This window comes from Octopus bimaculoides, chromosome 9 (genome assembly GCF_001194135.2).
Source record: "Octopus bimaculoides isolate UCB-OBI-ISO-001 chromosome 9, ASM119413v2, whole genome shotgun sequence".
Lineage (NCBI taxonomy): Eukaryota > Metazoa > Mollusca > Cephalopoda > Octopoda > Octopodidae > Octopus > Octopus bimaculoides.
In genome coordinates this window covers 1242095-1259875 of record NC_068989.1, presented here as the reverse complement: position 1 = coordinate 1259875, position 17781 = coordinate 1242095, and the positions used below count along the sequence as shown (strand labels likewise).

The window sequence follows — 17781 nt, the reverse complement described above, 5'->3', positions numbered from 1 at the left end:
CAGCTGGGTGCACTGAGTGCTTTTTACGTGGCACAAGCACAGGCGAGGTCAGTTTTGGCAAGGGTTTTACAGCTGGATGCCAACCACTTTACAGTGTAGACTGGATGCTTTTTAAGTGGCACCTGCACTGACAGGGTCACCAAGGATCCTTTGAGAGGGGAGGTGGGCATTGGAGGAGGTGATCTTGTGTCAGTTGATGAAAGGTTGTTGTGAGACAGAAACAAGGAGGTACAAGGTTACCCAGACAGAGGTGGGGGGAGAGAGAGAGAGATGAGCTGCTGCTAAGGAGATACATGGTGACCCAACCTGGGGGAAGTGCAGGAGAAGAGGAGAGAGAGTGGAAGACAGCAGGAGAGAATGTTTGGCACTTTTCTATGATAGCAATAATACATTAAATGTTTTATATTTTGTAAGTTTGTTACTATGCTTGTATCAATCAAAATTTGTTTACTATTTTAACAAACAACACTTTGAACTGATTCAAAAGCAATGTTAAGGGAAAGGTACACACACTTGTATTAGTTCCCTTCTTTGAAATCCGCTCCGAAGGCATCGGTCAGAATGGGCTGCAACCCAAGTGTGGCATGCAATGGAGCTGAACCTGAAACCATGTGGTTGTGAAGTAAACTTGTCAGCTACCCACCCATGAGATAGATACACAGAAGCCGATTTGGCTTAGGTGTAGTGATTAATAACCAGTTGCTAGAACTCAATATGCCATAGAATAAAGCATTGACTACAGAGCATAATAAGACATTAGATAAATGAGAATTGCATTATCAAATTCATTAGCTTACAGTTGTTTCTGCTTTGAGATGCAATGTGCTCAGAGCTGAATGCTTGTGCAACATCTTATAGTATCTTTGGAGCCATTAAAACAAAGTCTGTTTTTCAGTTTTCTTGTGGGGCAGTTCAAAAGAAAAAAATTTTCAAAAATGCTTCACAATTGATAACCTGGAAGTCAAGAAGAATACAAGTTTTGCTTTTTTTTTTTTTTTTTCATTACAACAAAGCTTTCAGAGATGCAATCCTTCCTTAATTGAGAGGATGATTGTATCTATATGCATATAAAAATGTTAAAACAAATGACACACATGAAATACTGGTATGCAGAGTAGTAAAACAAAGAAAAACAAGATTTAGGCATTTGTAATACATTTTAATGGGAAAAAAAAAAGGTATCAAACAAAAAGAAAAAAATGACATACCCTTCCATGAATAAAAGAAAATATATTTTAATGAAAAAAAAAAAAGTCTATTTCTTTCTCAAACAAAATTTTATCAAAAACAAGTAAAAATCAAGAAAACTTTATATAATATTATTATTAATGATAATATTTTAGCTGTATCCCCCTTCACCCAAATTTTAACAATTTTGCTCTGTTAGATACATATTCAAGGATATAAATTGCTACTATATAGAAGTGTGAGTGTGCACGAGAGAGAGAGAGAGAGAGGTGATACTATGGTGAGGCGGCACGGTGGTCTCCCCCTCCAATATTAAATGAAGCGTTTCCTCACCTCAAGTCAAACTTCAGAGTAAAATCCTCACCATTTTTTACTGCTGTCTTCAGGATTGGATGTTCAGAAATGAAAAGGACTGAATTAAAGCTTATATATAAAGCTTACATACATTATATATATATATTTATATAAAATGTATGTATTAGAGAGAGAGAGAGAGAAAGAATGAAATGAAATCAGAGTTAAACTTTCAAAGCTCAGTACCGAGGGCATCCAATGACAATGATTTGTACCAAAGGGAGAAGGCCTAACAAGGGTTTGTTCTCACAAGGCCAATCAATACTTGTAGAGCAGATGGGTGAGGTGCCTAAATGAATGCCATTGAGTTACATTGTTGCAGTCTAGAAACATGGTCACTCTTCACTTCCCAGAGGAACACCAAATTCATGTTGATGGATTTGAATGTAAAACTGATAAAGCAAAATTTCTAAAGTAAGGTACCATACACCTGCAAAAGGTGTGACAGACAATTCTTCAAACTGCCTATCGTTTGGAGATTGATGTTTAATTCTCTTGAAAATACTGGGATTCTCAAAATTACTTCGCTAAAAGTGAAAACAGCCAGTGTTGGAAGTAATTTTGAATGTTTTAGGATCGGATCTTGGGGGGTCAGGGTTCCCAGAACGATTTTAAAATCTCTAAGAATTGTAAGCCTCAAGGAAAGACTGATAACTATTAAAGTACTTAGATTAAAGTACTCAAGAGTTTATCCAGACCCTGCATTAATAATAATAATCCTTTCTACTTTAGGCACAAAGTCTAATATTTGGGGGGACGGGGGGGGGGTACTAGTCGATTACATCAACCCCGATACTCAACTGTTACCTAGTTTATAAACCCCAAGAGGATGAAAGAAAGTCAACTTTGGTGGAATTTGAACTCAGAACGTGAAGACAGACGAAATTATGCTAAGCATTTCGTCCAGTGTGCTAATGAGACTGCCAGTTCACCACTTTAATAATAATAATAATGGTTTCTATTTAAGCAAAAAGGCCAGCAATTTTAAGAGGAGAGAGCTAGTTGATTCCTTGAACCCAGTACATAACTGCTACTTTATTTTATCAATCTTAAATGAGAGAGAAAGACAAAACTGATCCCACAAGGTATTTCTACCTGAGTTAAAACTAATTGCTTCCTTCCACCTGCCCCTTTACCATTTATGACCAATTAACAGCCTTGCTGTTAGAAATACTTAAACTTGTAGATTTGTTCCTTCGTCCTAACAAGCATTTAGTTATCAAGTCAATGTTAGAAGACCATTAAAGGTTGTTTCAGTGTGTTTGCCTCACTAGCTCGACATAGCAGCTAAATCATACTCTACCATCTTAGAAAAGAACAAGTTAGAAAATAGGGTCCAGAGTGCACTGCACCTAGAGAAAAGGCATGATGGTTATGGATGGAATGTCTTGGATAATAAGTCTGCTCAATCAGAACTAAACAACAACAGCTAGAGTTAAAAAAAGGGGAAAAACACATTTGGAAACCATGTATTGATGATGACAATGATAATTACTCCACCACACACACATACAAGGGGCTGAAATCCTCAACAAAGACAGGGAGTATAGAGTCAATTCAACATAAGCTGAATATACATCTGATATTTATTTTATAAATCTCAGGTAAGGAAGCAAAAATCCAGACAATATTTTAAACAAGACAGAACTTGGATCTCCAGTCTTTATTTGCTCCAACACCTGTAGCAGAGTATTTTCTGTATATCTAGGTTTGACCTGCTAAAAGCTTACACTCAACTCTACATCAGACCCTTGCAAGACCGTATCAGACATATTTGGCAATGGAGGATGGAAACGGATCGAATGTTGCAATTTTGACAAGGTAGTCTTCTCAATCTATTTTCTGCCTGTTTTCTTCATAACAAAACTAAATGATTTTTCAAGGAGTTAATAGACACAGCTCACAATCACGAGGTAGAGAGTTCAATTCCCAGACCAGACTGCATGTTGTGTTCTTGAGCAAGACACTTTATTTCACATTGCTCCAGTTCACTCAGCTGTAAAAATGAGTTACGACATCAATGGTGCCAAGCTGTATCCATCTTTCTCTTGGATAACATCAGTGGCATGGAGAGGGGGAGGCTAGTATGCATGGACAACTGTTGGTCTTCCATAAACAACCTTGGCCAGACTTGTGCCTCGGAGGGGAACCTTCTAGGTGCAATCCCATGGCCATTCATGATCAAAGGGAGTCTTTACTTTATTTTTTACTCTTAATAGACTCAGCTGTGACACACACACACTCACTCCTTGCTCAGTTGATGTTCTTATTGATAAACTATTAGATTAACAGACGAAATAATTCTCACTCTCAGCTGGTTTCCTTAATCCAGAGGGAAATATCAGCTAAAAGAGTTAATACAGCCTGGATTATTTCACCAGTCGTATTATGCTGGCAGCCAAGATTAAATCTTTAGACTGTCACTGGTTATATTCACTTTGTTGTAAACAGGCACAAAACAGGATAAGTCATGAGAACAACATATAATTAATCAATTAACTAATTAAAATGAATACTTAATAAATAGTGTCTTCTTCTTAGCTTGCAAAGATGAATTGAATTCATCTTAAGAGAAATCAATCCAGGGTGCCATGGACAAGAGATCCTGAAATTAATAAGTTGATGGTTTTATGTAACATGTTGCATGGTAGAGAGGAATAGAAAAGGACATGTAACCTCCATCCCCCATATTAGGGGAGAACAACACAATCACCGCCATAGCATAATGTTATTAAACCAACATATTTACAAGGAATTATATAACACTACGGAATCAGAAAGTTACAGGAGGCGGTGGGGGGGAGGGGAGTGAACAGTTTACTTATTCCATCGTCAGTATACTGCTGTTGGTTCACATCAGGGACACACTTTAAATCTATCCATTGAAAAGCTGTAGATATCGGTGAGCATGGAGTGGCACAGTCACATCAGTGAAAAGTGCCAGCTGGTTCATTAAACTGTGGAGGTGAGCTTCAATCCACTGATAGACTGGCATTCTATCCAGGGGAGCAAGACACCACCACTTGTCTCAGAACACCAAACAGTACACTGTCAAACTTGATATGGAGAATGGATGGACAGAAAATCAGACAAAACAAAAACACATGCATTTGTTATTGCCATTATCATCATCATCATCATCATATCCCAATAGCACCTTCACTACATCCTCATCAAATCAGTTGATGGAGACAAACAGTAGACTGATGGATTAAATAACTTTTGGTATTTAGTTCCATCTCTCAACATTCTAAGTTCAAATCTAATCAGCTTCAACTAGATTTTCATACTTGCAAGGTCATCAGATATTGAGCTTCCTTTAATCAATTATACATCCTTTCCTCTAAATTTGGGACCATGTGCCTCTAGCAGACATTATTATTATTATTATTATTATTATGACTATTATTATTACTACTATTATTATTATTATTATTATTATTATGCTATGTTTTGGTTTTGCTTTAATTTATAGGAGTTGCACCCAGATCTCAACCACAGACGTCAAGGGACAACAAGGTTTTGCATCTGAAGATGCCAACAGGTGAAGGGGGTCATGCAATTGAAAACACTGATGTCTGTGGGAGAAAAATCACAGAATGAGTAAGGTTGCATTTAGAAGAAGAAGAATTTACATTTTTTTATATTTCTTTATTGCCCACAGGGGGCTAAACATAGAGGGGACAAACAAAGGGATTAAGTTGATTACATCGACCCCAGTGTGTAACTGGTACTTATTTAATCAACCCCGAAAAAGGATGACAGGCAAAGTCAACCTCGGCAGAATTTGAACTCAGAACGTAGAGGCAGACAAAATACTGCTAAGCATTTTGCCCGGCATGCTAACGGTTCTGCCAGTTTGCCACCTTGAAGAATTTACATATTATTATTATTATTGGAGGAAGGATGTGAACGAACAGAATTACTAGAAAGTCGGAAAAACCTGCTTTGCAGAACTTCTTTTCGTTCTTTATATCTTGAGTTCAAGTCCTACCAAGGTCGGCTTTGCTTTTCATCTTTTCAGAGTCAATAAGATATAATATCAATCTAATACGGGAGTCAATGATACAGACTAAACCCCTCTCCTCAAACTTGCTACTGGCCTTGTGCTTAAATCAGAAACCATTATTATTGTCATTATTATTATTATTATTATTATTATTATATCTAAACTGTGTGTTGTAGTGTGTGCACCCTGTAACAATCCTAAACTGTTATTGATCTGATTACATAGAGCTTATGGCGTGCATACGTGCGTGTCTGTGTGGAGAGACAACAACCCCGACATTTCAAAGAAAGGCCTTCATCAGAAACAAAAAAAAATTATGTTTTTTATGTAGATATAAAATATAAAGACCTGGATGTATTAAACGCAGCATATACGTACCGGACAGTTTACAAACACACACACACAAATTGGTGCCTTCATAGAAATGTGTCTTGAAGTCTATAAGTTAATGTGTTTATATATAAAAATACTTGCATGACCACATTCTAGTTAATGACAAAAATAATGTGTGCTGGAGGTTTTAACGAAGGGTTTTCTTTTCCCTATAGCTTTCAATGTTAGGAGGATTATGAAGGAGTTGGGTATACATTAAAGACTGGCATGCACTCTCTCTCTCTCTCTCTCTCATATATATGTGTGAGTGTGTGTGTGTGTCTATTAGCTAATATCAAGCAGTGAGAATGAGTGCTCAACGTTGGTAGATAAATATTCTTTGTCAGTTAACAAGGCAACCAATGGTTTCATGTAAAGAGAAATATCTCTTAACAATTTTTAAGCCTGCCACATGGAGATGTTGGTACTCAACTCCATTTTGGATCCTCCTTTACACGAAACCATTGGTAGCCATGTTAACCCACAAAGTGTGTGCACGTGTGTGTGTGTATGTAAAGTTACTTCTGAGTTGCTTGAGTTCCAAGCAACCATCTGAAGGCTTTGCTGGTGGTTATTCTATCATAAATATTGTCAATATTGAAGACAAGACACTAAACTTTCAATGTGTCAGTTCTTATCTGGAAATAATGAACCACAACAGGATAAAACCATGTCATTGTACACAATAGAGCCATTGTTAGTTTGAAGTGTTGAGTTCAATACCTGTAGTAAATAGAAGTTGGAGGGTTCGGTTTTTAGTGATGTTCCAACAACCAAATGGACCAGTGAGGATTATCATTATTGCTAATATAAAAAATAAAAGATTATTCAAGAGATGTATGTGTGTAAGCCCCGTCAAGTTCTACTTTTACTGATATGAGCCTGTGATCCAGTTTTGATATCCGACTAAATCTATTTATGGTGTTAATACATTGAAGAAAGGCAGGGTTTCTTACTAGTTCACTTTCCTCTTTCTGCTAACATTTTCAATCTTCATGCCTGTCTAAAGATGGAGAGAAGGAATCAGATTAATCTATCAGTATTCAATCAATATTCAAAGCCAGAAACAAGATAACTCAAACCATTCTGCCTCCCCTGCTACAACCATCACCACCCACTTCCAGACTCTCATGCTAACATCACACATCCATCCTTGGCTTTCATTTCATCCTTAAATATTTACTCAGCCATTTGTAAGTCACACATAGAATGGCAACATTCTTCAGACAACACACCAAGATCTCCCCATTCCTCTCCAGCTAAGGCAAATCCTTCACTCACCAACATCCTGAACACAAGTTGGCCATTGCTGAAATCAGTCCTGATTTTTCTCTTCTTGCTCAGAGCTAAATAGATTTCTATAAAACCCTAGATCACTGGTTCTCAACCAGGGTCCATATTAAGATTTTTAGGGGTTCACACATGCAAAATATTAAATCGGGGGTCCACAGTAATAAGGGTCCATGAATACATCTTGCTTTTAATGTATTTATTGCAAGGAACAGGTTTCTTTTCCTAGCGTTTTACAGAGTTTAACATATTCCTGGCTGCTCTCAAACGTTGCTCTTACCAAACTTCTACAAGTGAATGGGTGAAAAACAGAAAAAAAGGAACTTTCAAAGAAGCATCTATAAAATACTGAATGGCTACGAGGGGATCCACTAGAGTCAAAAATAGTAACAAAACAGGGTCCACAGGTTAAAAAGAAAAAGGGGTTGAGAGCCTCTGTCCTTGATAAATATTGCTGATTTCCCAAAGCATAAATGTTTATGCTTAAAGAAAAGCATTCTTCAGATGAAATTTTAAGTCAGGGTTAAGTAAAAATTCATCTACTACGCATATGTGTGCATCTTTTAGCTTCTACTTGTTGCAGTTAATAGACTGTGGCCATGCTGGGGCTCTGCCTTGTAGGTTAATTGTTTGTCACAGATTATTTAAAGTTATGTGCTTTCACAAAGAGTGGTATGGGTGGAAACTGCACCAGGGGTGGGACCTCTATTCGTGTGGTTTCAGTATCAAGACTAAACTATCGTTGTGTGTATACACTTATATATATATATATATATATATATATATATATATATATACATATGTATGCGTATGTGTGCACATGTGTGTATGTGTGTATGCATGTGGGTGCTTTTAAGTAGATCGAATGAAATGTGTGGCCACAAGAGCTTGTAAGGAGATTGATGAATGAGGAGATTGATGAATGAAGAGATTGATGAATGAGTGTTTGTTTGTTTAGAGATGGATGTGTATATATATGAATGAGCATGCAAATGTGAAGATATTTACATGAATGTATGTACCTCAGTCGATGCGTGTGGTGTGTGTGTGTGTGTGTATGAAGAGAGAGAAAGAGATTTATAGGTACATAAAGATATCAATAAAAACACACGATTCTCTCTCTCTCTCTCTCTCTCTCTCTCCATACAGGGATTATCGGTATGTGCGCACACACACACACACACACACACACACACACACTGTGGTTAAAGCATAGGATTTTCTGTCTGTGGCCAGGTGTAAAAAGAGACATTTACCTGCATGGTTTCAGTGTTTTGGATCAACCACTTCATCAGAGACAGGTGACTGATTTCCCTGACCAGAGAGAGAAGAGCAACTGGTAGGATGGTGACTGGTATATTGATATTAATGCAAACTGGGACAGAACTAAATAGGGGTTTTTCTCATTTACAAAACGGTGCAATCACCTGCAACAAAGAGAAGGACTGAATTCATAGAAAAACAACATGGACTGTTGACAAAAAAACATTCACCATAAGTTTACATCATCCCTTTAATTGTCCTAACACTATGTAATAACTCTTTTAAATACATGTGTGTGTTGGTGTGTGTGTGAGCGAGAGTAAATATATATACACACACACAGGGAAAGAGACATAGAGACAAACATGAGGATATACTCACAAATTCTCGTCTGTGTGTGTATGTGTGTTTGTGTGTCTTTATAGGTGTTCTTTCAGTTATGTTTTTCTCTGGTATTTTATGCAATTTCATTCTTTTTGTCATTTTTAATTTTGTAGAAATTCTTTCGTTATTCTGCAATACTGAAATCGTTCAATTCTGAGAGAAGGATAAAAGACCAATGAAAAGTTATCTAAAAATTTTAGAAAACAAAAATATATAACGACAATGAAATGAAAGCAAGGATGGGCATCAATGAATGTTTACTATGCTGTTTTTTTTTTATCTTTTTTTTTCATCTTTTTTTTTCATCTTTTTTTTTTGTCATTATCATCATTATTGAGTTCACACGATCTCAATTAAAAGACCAAAATTCTGAAGAGCATTGGTTTTTTTCAATACTGACATGATGGGCGAGAGGAATGGAGAATAGGTTTCTATTATTTGTTGTTGTCATTTCATTTCTAAATGCTTAAGCACAAAGTTACAAGTCTAATAGTAAAGGGCGCTTTTACAGCTGCCGTCTCTACTGCCAGAGCTGCCGCTTAAACTGAAGTTGCTGCTTCCATGACCATGAGTACGATTCCCGTTGTTGCCGTCGCTGCTGTCGCTGTCGCTGTCGATCTGTTGTTGTTCCTGCTGCTGTGTAGTGTTGGGTTTCGGCCGCGGCCTTCGACAATCGTTTTTGTGTTCTTTTTGCCAGTGGTCCTTTTGGCACGTTTTGCTGCAATAGGCCGTATTCCAGCAACAATGGTACATAGCTTCCTCTCCACAGAAGAAACACTAAAATAATAAAGGAAAGGTCGAGTCAGAACAAGAAAGAAAGAAAGAAAATAGTCGGGGGGGGTGAAAGTTGAACCCCATAAATACTGAAAACTGAGCCCTTTCACCAGTAACTACAACAACAAGGCCCTAAAAGTTGACCCCTATTAAGCTCTTTCATTTGTCTCTATTTTACACTCATCCTCTCATGCCCACATGGGCACGATTGTTTTGTGGCAGAATAAATCCTCTCAATCGTTAATCGTCAATCAATTGTAAACAGTGAAACTTGATGCTAAAAAATTGAACAAAAATAAAGTTACCAGAGTGATGTACTTGACAACTCAATGACTAACATTTATAGTCAGGAGTTCAGCCCTTTAACCCTTATCACCATTACGTTGAGTTAGAAACTAATTCATTTTAGCTCACACAAACATAAGTCAATTTGGGGCCATATTGTCAAAAACGTTGGAACTCACCTCTCCTCCATGGTTTACAAACCTATATTTTACAAGTTATATTCCTGGGATGGGGACAGTTGTAAAAAAAAACAGGATAACTGTATAACTAACAAATATCTGACTAATTCTTAAGTGTTGAGTTCAAATCCTTGTCTGATTGCAATATAAAGTGGAATGGGCAAGCTCTGTTCTGCTAGTTTCATTCAATTTGTATTCTACCGAAATATAACTGTTCTCCATCATAACATCAATGTCTCTCTCGCTTCTGATTTTATTTCCGAGCTGACTCATGACTCTCCCATCTTATTCTATTCATACAATCCCCCCCTCCACCACAATCGTCTCATTCTTTACCCTACTCTAATCCATAACTATATCTCCATTATAGTTGCTGTTACAGTTTCACATCCAGCTCAGTTATTTCCCACTGTCCTTTGCCAATGTCCTTTCTAAACACGACAACCACTTATGACATCCCAAATTCCCTCTGCCCCCAAAAACTCCAAATTATGAAACACAAACTGTGATAATCTGAGATGCGCTACAGGTTTTAGGAAATAGTAAGTTACCTCCCTTGCAGCACATGTTCCTGGCGCATGACAAGCACTGGGGGGGGGGAGATAGAAATGGTGGTCTCCCAGAAGTGAAATTCTTTTTCCCACGAGAGTTCCGGATCCCAGTAATGAACTCATTTGCATACAGCCAATCAGAGCTCACCTTGACCTTTTTGTTAACAAACACACTCTCTCTAGACAAAGAACAATGTTGTAAGTCGACCGATCGCCAAGTTGTACCTGGTTTTAGAAGGAGCCAAGTAATTACACAGATTTACCTATTATCGGATTTTGTTAGGGACCCACATAGTAAAAATGTGGGTAGAGGGTGATGTGCTAGAAACCCTCTCCCCTTCTTACTGTTTTACAAAGTAAACAGCAACACAAGTAACTATGCAGAGGCAGTCATGGTTGGAACAAGACCAAGAACAACAAACATTATCAAAAGAGAAAAGAAGCATGGTCATTCCTTACCCAAGTGACCTTATCTTGTCGCCCATCACTTGTTATGCCCCTCACATAAATTAGTTTGAGTGTTGATTTCTGATTGGCTGTATGCAAATGAGTTCATAACTGGGGTCCGGAACTCTCGCTGGAAAAAAAATTTCGCCTCCCAGAATACAAAGGGAGGAGAAGTCTCTACTATAGGGTTCCCTGTGGTACAGCAGAACTCAGATGTTAACACACGACGTTCATTGTGCTATGCCTTCATCTATGGACGATATTACCTGGACAGCAGTCCGGTTGGTTGGTTGGTACTCATTGACGTGAGTCCACTCCGACCAGTTAAGAAGGCATTCAATAAACAAATAAAACACTTTCACTGTGCAGTTGATAATCCGGCAAACTGTGGCTGAGACAGATCTTCTTAGGTGGTTCCTCATCATCATTTAATATCTGCCTTCCATGCTGGCATGGGTTGGACAGTTTGAAAGGAGCTCGCAAGACAGAAGACTGCACCAAGATCTACTCTGTTTTGGTATGGTTTCTATGGCTGGATGCCCCCAACCACTTTACAGTGTGTGCTGGGTGCTTCTAACATGACAAAGGCCAACAAGTAACTTGCAAGAACACAGCCCCTTGACTGAGAGTGGAGTAGTACTGAAAGGGGTGGATTTGTACCCTGAGAAGAGAGGTTAGAGGATGAACAGAAGGACAGAAATGTGTCTTGTAGCAGAGGAGATTTGTGGTTGCCTTGGTTGCGATCCTCTGTAACTACCATCACTATAACTCTGCCAAAACATACACAAAATACACCAAAACACAGACTTACCCATTGTTTTTTCTTTACATAGGAAATATATTCCTTATGTTTTTTAGACAATTTTTTCATCTCTTCCATATATTGTTCTTTGATCTTCTCTGTTGTCTGGCGGCGAACTCGGTCAATTTCTCTCTGCATATTTGTCACAGCTCTAGCAACAGCCTGCTGCTTATCAATCTCAAACTCCTTTTGGAGCTGGAAATAAAAATAAGGAAAATCATTAGTTTCTTCTTATCCTCAAACACCACCACTACCACCACCACCATCACCACTACTTTCTCTAAATCAAAAGCAGAGAGAGAGTTCTGAAATTATTGTATTATTTTGGAAGCACTTCTCTGATTTCATATTTTCAGTGTGTACTCCATGATCTTTGTAACTATGGAGACTTTTTCAGGGAAACTTGGCCTAAAATACTTCAGTTCTCTATAAAGAACTTCTTTTTCTGAAGAACAAAGAAGCACATCATGTTATAAATACTGCTGATATGGCATGACATTTAAGTTACACCATACAAGGATATACGTATGTGTTTTTATATATATATATATATATATATATATATATATATATAAACACATTCATTTTCATGTCTGTTTTTCCAAACTAGCATGGGTTACTCAAACATGCTATTGAGGCATTATTTTACAGCTGGACGCTCTTCTTGTTGCCAACACTTGTTTGCCAGGCGAGGGATGTCTTATTCCACACAACTTGAATACGTACAAAAGCTAACGATTCACTGAAAGGGAAACTGAGAACATCACTGCTTGTATGTTGCACAAATGTAAATGCACACAGAAAGAGACAGTCAAAAATGTGTGTGTGTGTATGAATGTATCTAATTACAATGGTCTTCTTCCAGGTTTGTCTACCAAATCTACTGAAAAAGGCTTTGGGTGGCTTAAGGCACCCAAAAGACATTAGTCCAAGAATCTGTGCAATGAGACTGAAAATGAAAGAATATGGTTTTAAAGAAGGTAGATCATGATTTCTACTCCTAGAAGAATGAGTGATTACAGTGAATATAGCCACACCATTCTTCTTACGTGTGCTTTAGAAAGAGCGTCTGGTCCATGTAGAATGTCTTGGAAATGTTTTCTACAAAACTATATAATTTTATAGAAGACTCATTTCATTATTTATTATTCGAAGCTCTTACAAGGACAAATGTCCTTTCTTAAACATTTAATTTAGGCCAAATATATTCTCCATAAAATAGATAAATAGCTAAAATGTATTAAAATTAATATATACACATATATAAACAATTACCCGGTCAGACACTCTTTTCTCTGTTTGTTCAATTTCTTTCTTGTGTTCAGTTTCAGTTTTTCTCTTGAAGTCATCTAACAAATTAGACAATTCATCTTGACAGTTGCAACTTTTCTTACTGGTATCACTCTGTACAAACTTATTAACCTGCAACATCCAGGAGAGAAACTTAGGATAAAAACAGCTGTTTCCATAGAAACCAAGTTTAAATGCCGACTCTCACAGCCATACGTACTGACACACACAATTAATGCTTGGAGTTTTAGAATACCTATCACACATATTTATACACACAGATAAACAGAGTTAACATGTAGGTCACAGATGCCTGAAGTTGGCATGTAGAAACTGTCCAGAAGCCTGTCAGAGGAAAGAGATGGAAAAAAAATCAGTGCCACAAAAAGAACCTTATGGTATTTTGGTCCGACTTCGTTACAGCTCTAAAACATATACACACACACACACACACATAGATATATTGTGTATGTGTGTAAGTATACACCTACAAATATATATGTACACACTCACAAACGGTTATATCAGAAATGAATTCATTCAGCTTACTGATACCAAGATTATCTCCCTTCCACACGGCATTTTCATGTTATTCACTCTTACCTTTTAACATTATAAACCAGGGGAGATTTCCTGGAATTCTTTTAGAAATGATAACTACAATGTTTATCTGTCATGATGCTGAGAATAGCATGAAACTTTCTACCAAGCAACTGCATTGCTACAGTTCTATATTTAAGAGATGATCAATTATGTACATTATTTACATTAGACAGATATTTGTCCTCATCTTGCTTGTTGTTAACACAACATTTCAGCTGATATACCACCCAGACTTCATCAGATGTCTTGGGGGAATTTCGAACCTGGGTTCTCATTCCCATGGTATTTTTCGATGTTATTATTATTATTATTATTATTATTATTATTATTATTATTATTCAGGTCACTGATTGGAATCGAACTTGGAATCTTGGGGTTAGTAGCTCACGATCTTAACCACTAGGAGCATACGGAGTAGTGGTTAAAAGTGCGGGCTACTAACCCCAAGATTCTAGGCAGTGACCTGAATGATAAGAACAAAGACAACAAAATAAAAAAAATAAATTAAGAACGAGAACCCAGGTTCGAAATTTCCCCAAGACACCTGATGAAGGCTGGAGGGTATATCAGCCGAAACGCTGTGTTAACAACAGAGACGAGGACAAATATCCATCAAATGTAAATAATGTAAGTGCATTGCTTTCTAACCAAAGACAGTTCTCCAAAGATTCAAGCAAGAAAAAAAAGAAGATGAAAGTTGAAAACCAGCAGAAAAAGAGTCCCAAGAGAAATGACCACAGATTTGAGTAACAAAAACCTGAAGTTGGAAGAAAGGTGAAAGTGTAAAGAAGTACTTTAAGGTTTACAAAGTAACATTTCTCAGCTTTTAGTACACAAAAATGAAAAGTTGGAGATGAGAATATAAATCATGAAAGAGTTATAAGATGTAGTGAGATCAAAAGTATCTTTTGGCAGATCAAAATGGAAGAGAAAAAAGAGTGACTGTTTCTTTTTAAACAGATAAATATTGATCCCTTCTGCAATATAGAAATGAATACGGAAAGATAAAATGGTTAAAAATATCAGAGTCTATTGTTACAAAGTATTGTGAGATTAAAAGTGTTGATGAGAGGATTACAAAGGAAGAGGAAAAATAAAGAGAAAATGTTTATTGTTCCAAGTAAATATTTAAGTATTTGCCTCTTTATTCAAGCAGTGATGGGACCTTCAAATGATAGCATTTATTAAGGTTTCTGATCTGACGTTTAGACAGCTGATGCATTTGTTAAAGTTCTGAATATGAGAATCTTCTCGACTCTGTATAAGCTGAAAGTTTTGTCCCATTTCTAAACAATCTGTATTTCTTGAAGATCTTTTACTTATTGTTGAAATAAGTAGCATGTTCTTTCAAACAACAAACATAAGTAGATAAACTAGACCTAAAGTATCAAGTCTGGTTTTATGAAAGTAACTTCTACCACATATAATCCCTTAAGTGTTACATTAAATATGCTATTAAGTTTTTCATTTTGAGAGTACAACTGTAACTTAGTTTAAGGTTGTTTCTATTCTTTATCAGTTGTTAGGAAAATGCTTATTAAGGGTAGGAAGGTTTTAAAAGTGTGTGTGTGTGTGTGCACACGTGCATGCACATGCACTCTAACACTCTCGACCATATATATCTATATGACAATGTCATGAGGGAAAATTCTACATAATCCAATCAAACAAGATCACTAAACTAAAAGAAAATCTTGAGGGAATATGTTTGTGTTGTCTAAACCTAAAATCTCAATACGAAATGGTTTGTTGCATAATTATGAGCAAGCAAATAAACGAGGTCAGTGCTTACAGATAAGATTCATAATTATCTGTGAAATGGATATTCTGACTTCACATTTATTAGTGTCCTGACAGAAATCTTTTAACTAGGTTATAATATATCGTATTAATGGAATTCATTAAGAAAGGGTATATTAATTGAGGTGTCTTAAATGTAATAATGAAAGATGATGGAGTAATAGAGGTTTCATTTTGCCTGTAACCAAAATATTCAACCCTTTTATTAACATATTGTAATTTTTGGAAAATGCTTTCCTTTTTCTTTTTGTAGTAAGTCATTCACTCTGATTTGGGGGATTTTTGATCTGGGCTGTTTAGGGGCATCAGAAGAAATAAATGTCCAAATTATACAGAAAAAAATTGAATGCACTTTTCTTTTCTTTTTTTCACAAATTTGCTGCTTTACAGAGTTAATTCCCTTAAAAACTTATGAACTTTCATATTTATTTCTCCCATATTTTCTATTTACTAAGTCATTGCCTGTTGCTATGGTGCCAGTATAACAAATATTTGTTAATCATGCACATACCTTCATAAATTGTTCAAAATGAAAGTCTTTTTTTGAAATTTGTGTTGGATTGTTTATATGTTGAAAGACACAGAAACAGCCCCACACACAAACAACCAAGAAACAAAAATAACTATACATATAGCCATTTTGTGAAGTGTATGTTGTGTTGTTGACAGACTTCCAGTTAAAATTCCCATATTATAAATCAAAACTTGTTGGTTACTATGGTGACAACACCACCTATCTATCTATTTTACACACACACACACTCTCTCTCTCTCTCTCTCTCTCTCTCTCTCTCTCTCTCTCTCTCTCTCTCTCTCTCTCTCTCTCTCTCTCACTGTATGTCTCATCCAGCAACTTTTTCTTCTCCCCTTCTTCTAATAATGTTGTGACATATATCTTGATTCCTCCCATTCTTTTCCTCCCTCTTATAAATGTGACAGACAGACAGAGGTCCGTTTCTCTTTTATAATATATAGGATTTCTCCCATATTTATATTTATTTATCTCAAGTGTGAAATTTCAATCTTATAATAGCAACCGACAGGGAGATTTAAGTAATCTGACATTTGGCAATAAAATTCTGAGATTTCTAGTAACAGTAACTGGTTAAAGGTAGATGAACCATAAAAGGATAAAAGCTGTGACTGTGGCTGTGTGTGTGTGTGTGTGGCATTACACAAACACATTGGCTTCACTCCCTTTCTCTCTCTTCATTCATAAAAAAAAAAAAACATCAGTTTTATATTAGTTGGTGTTGATGTTAATGTTTAATCACCAGGTCAGTCCTGAACAGTAGATTTATAATCAAGAGACTTCCAGCCATGGCCATCATGTCTTATTTTTCTAGACATAGTACATATATATATTACCCAATGTAAAGCGGTGAGCTGGCAGAAACATTAGCACACTGGGTGAAACGCTTAGTGGTATTTTATCTGTCTTCACGTTCTGAGTTCAAATTCTGCTGAGGTCAACTTTGCCTTTCATCCTTTCGGGGTCAATAAGAACCAGTTGCATACTGGGGTCGATCTAATCCACTGGCACCCTCACCAAAAATTTCAGGCCTTGTGCTTAGGAGTAGTAAAGAGTATATTACCCAATGTGTCTTCCTAAATGGTCAAGGAGTACATCATCATCATCATCATTGTCGTCGTCGTTTAACGTCCACTTTCCATGCTGGCATGGGTTGGATGGTTTGACTGAGGAGTGGCAAGCCAGGAGGCTGTACCAGGCTCTAATCTGATCTGGTAAAGTTTCTACAGCTGGATGCCCTTTCCTAATGCCAACTACTCCAAGAGTGTAATGGGTGCTTTTATGTGCCACTGGCATGAGGGCCAGTCAGGCAGAACTGGCAACGACCATGCTCAAAAGGTGATTTTTACGTGTCACTTGCACAGGAGTCAGTCCAGCAGCACTGGCAACGACCACACACGAATGTTGTTTTTCATGTGCCAGTAAGGTGACGCTGGCAATGATCACGCTTGAATGGTGCTTTTTACATGCCACCAGCACGGGAATCAGTCAGCAGCCCTTGCAACAATCACGCTCGGATGGTGCTCTTAATGTTCCACTGGCACAAGTGCCAGTCAGGCGGCACTGTCATCAGCTACATCAGTGATTTTGATTTCACTTCCCTCAACAGGTCTTTGCAAGCAAAGTTTATTGTCCAATGAATGAAGGCTACCGATAAG

At 37.1% G+C, this 17781-nt stretch overlaps 1 protein-coding gene across 3 annotated transcripts in view; it reads right to left on the bottom strand.

Moving 5' to 3' along the window:
- Positions 1–1138: 1138 nt before the first annotated feature.
- LOC106871308 (zinc finger MYND domain-containing protein 11) overlaps positions 1139–17781 on the bottom strand; it is a 112554-nt gene continuing 95911 nt past the window's right edge. Inside the window, exons 13-16 of one of the 3 annotated variants that reach the window (XR_008264836.1) lie at positions 13174–13320; positions 11908–12093; positions 8470–9637; positions 1139–4147 (exon numbers count right to left, since the gene is read on the bottom strand). Coding sequence is in view for 1 of the 3 variants with exons in the window: in XM_014917711.2 (XP_014773197.1) it covers positions 9347–9637; positions 11908–12093; positions 13174–13320 (624 nt within the window). In the remaining 2 variants the exon portion in view is untranslated. Of the gene's footprint in view, positions 9638–11907; positions 12094–13173; positions 13321–17781 lie in introns of all 3 variants that reach the window. The other 2 variants (XR_008264837.1, XM_014917711.2) reach the window with 2 other exon arrangements.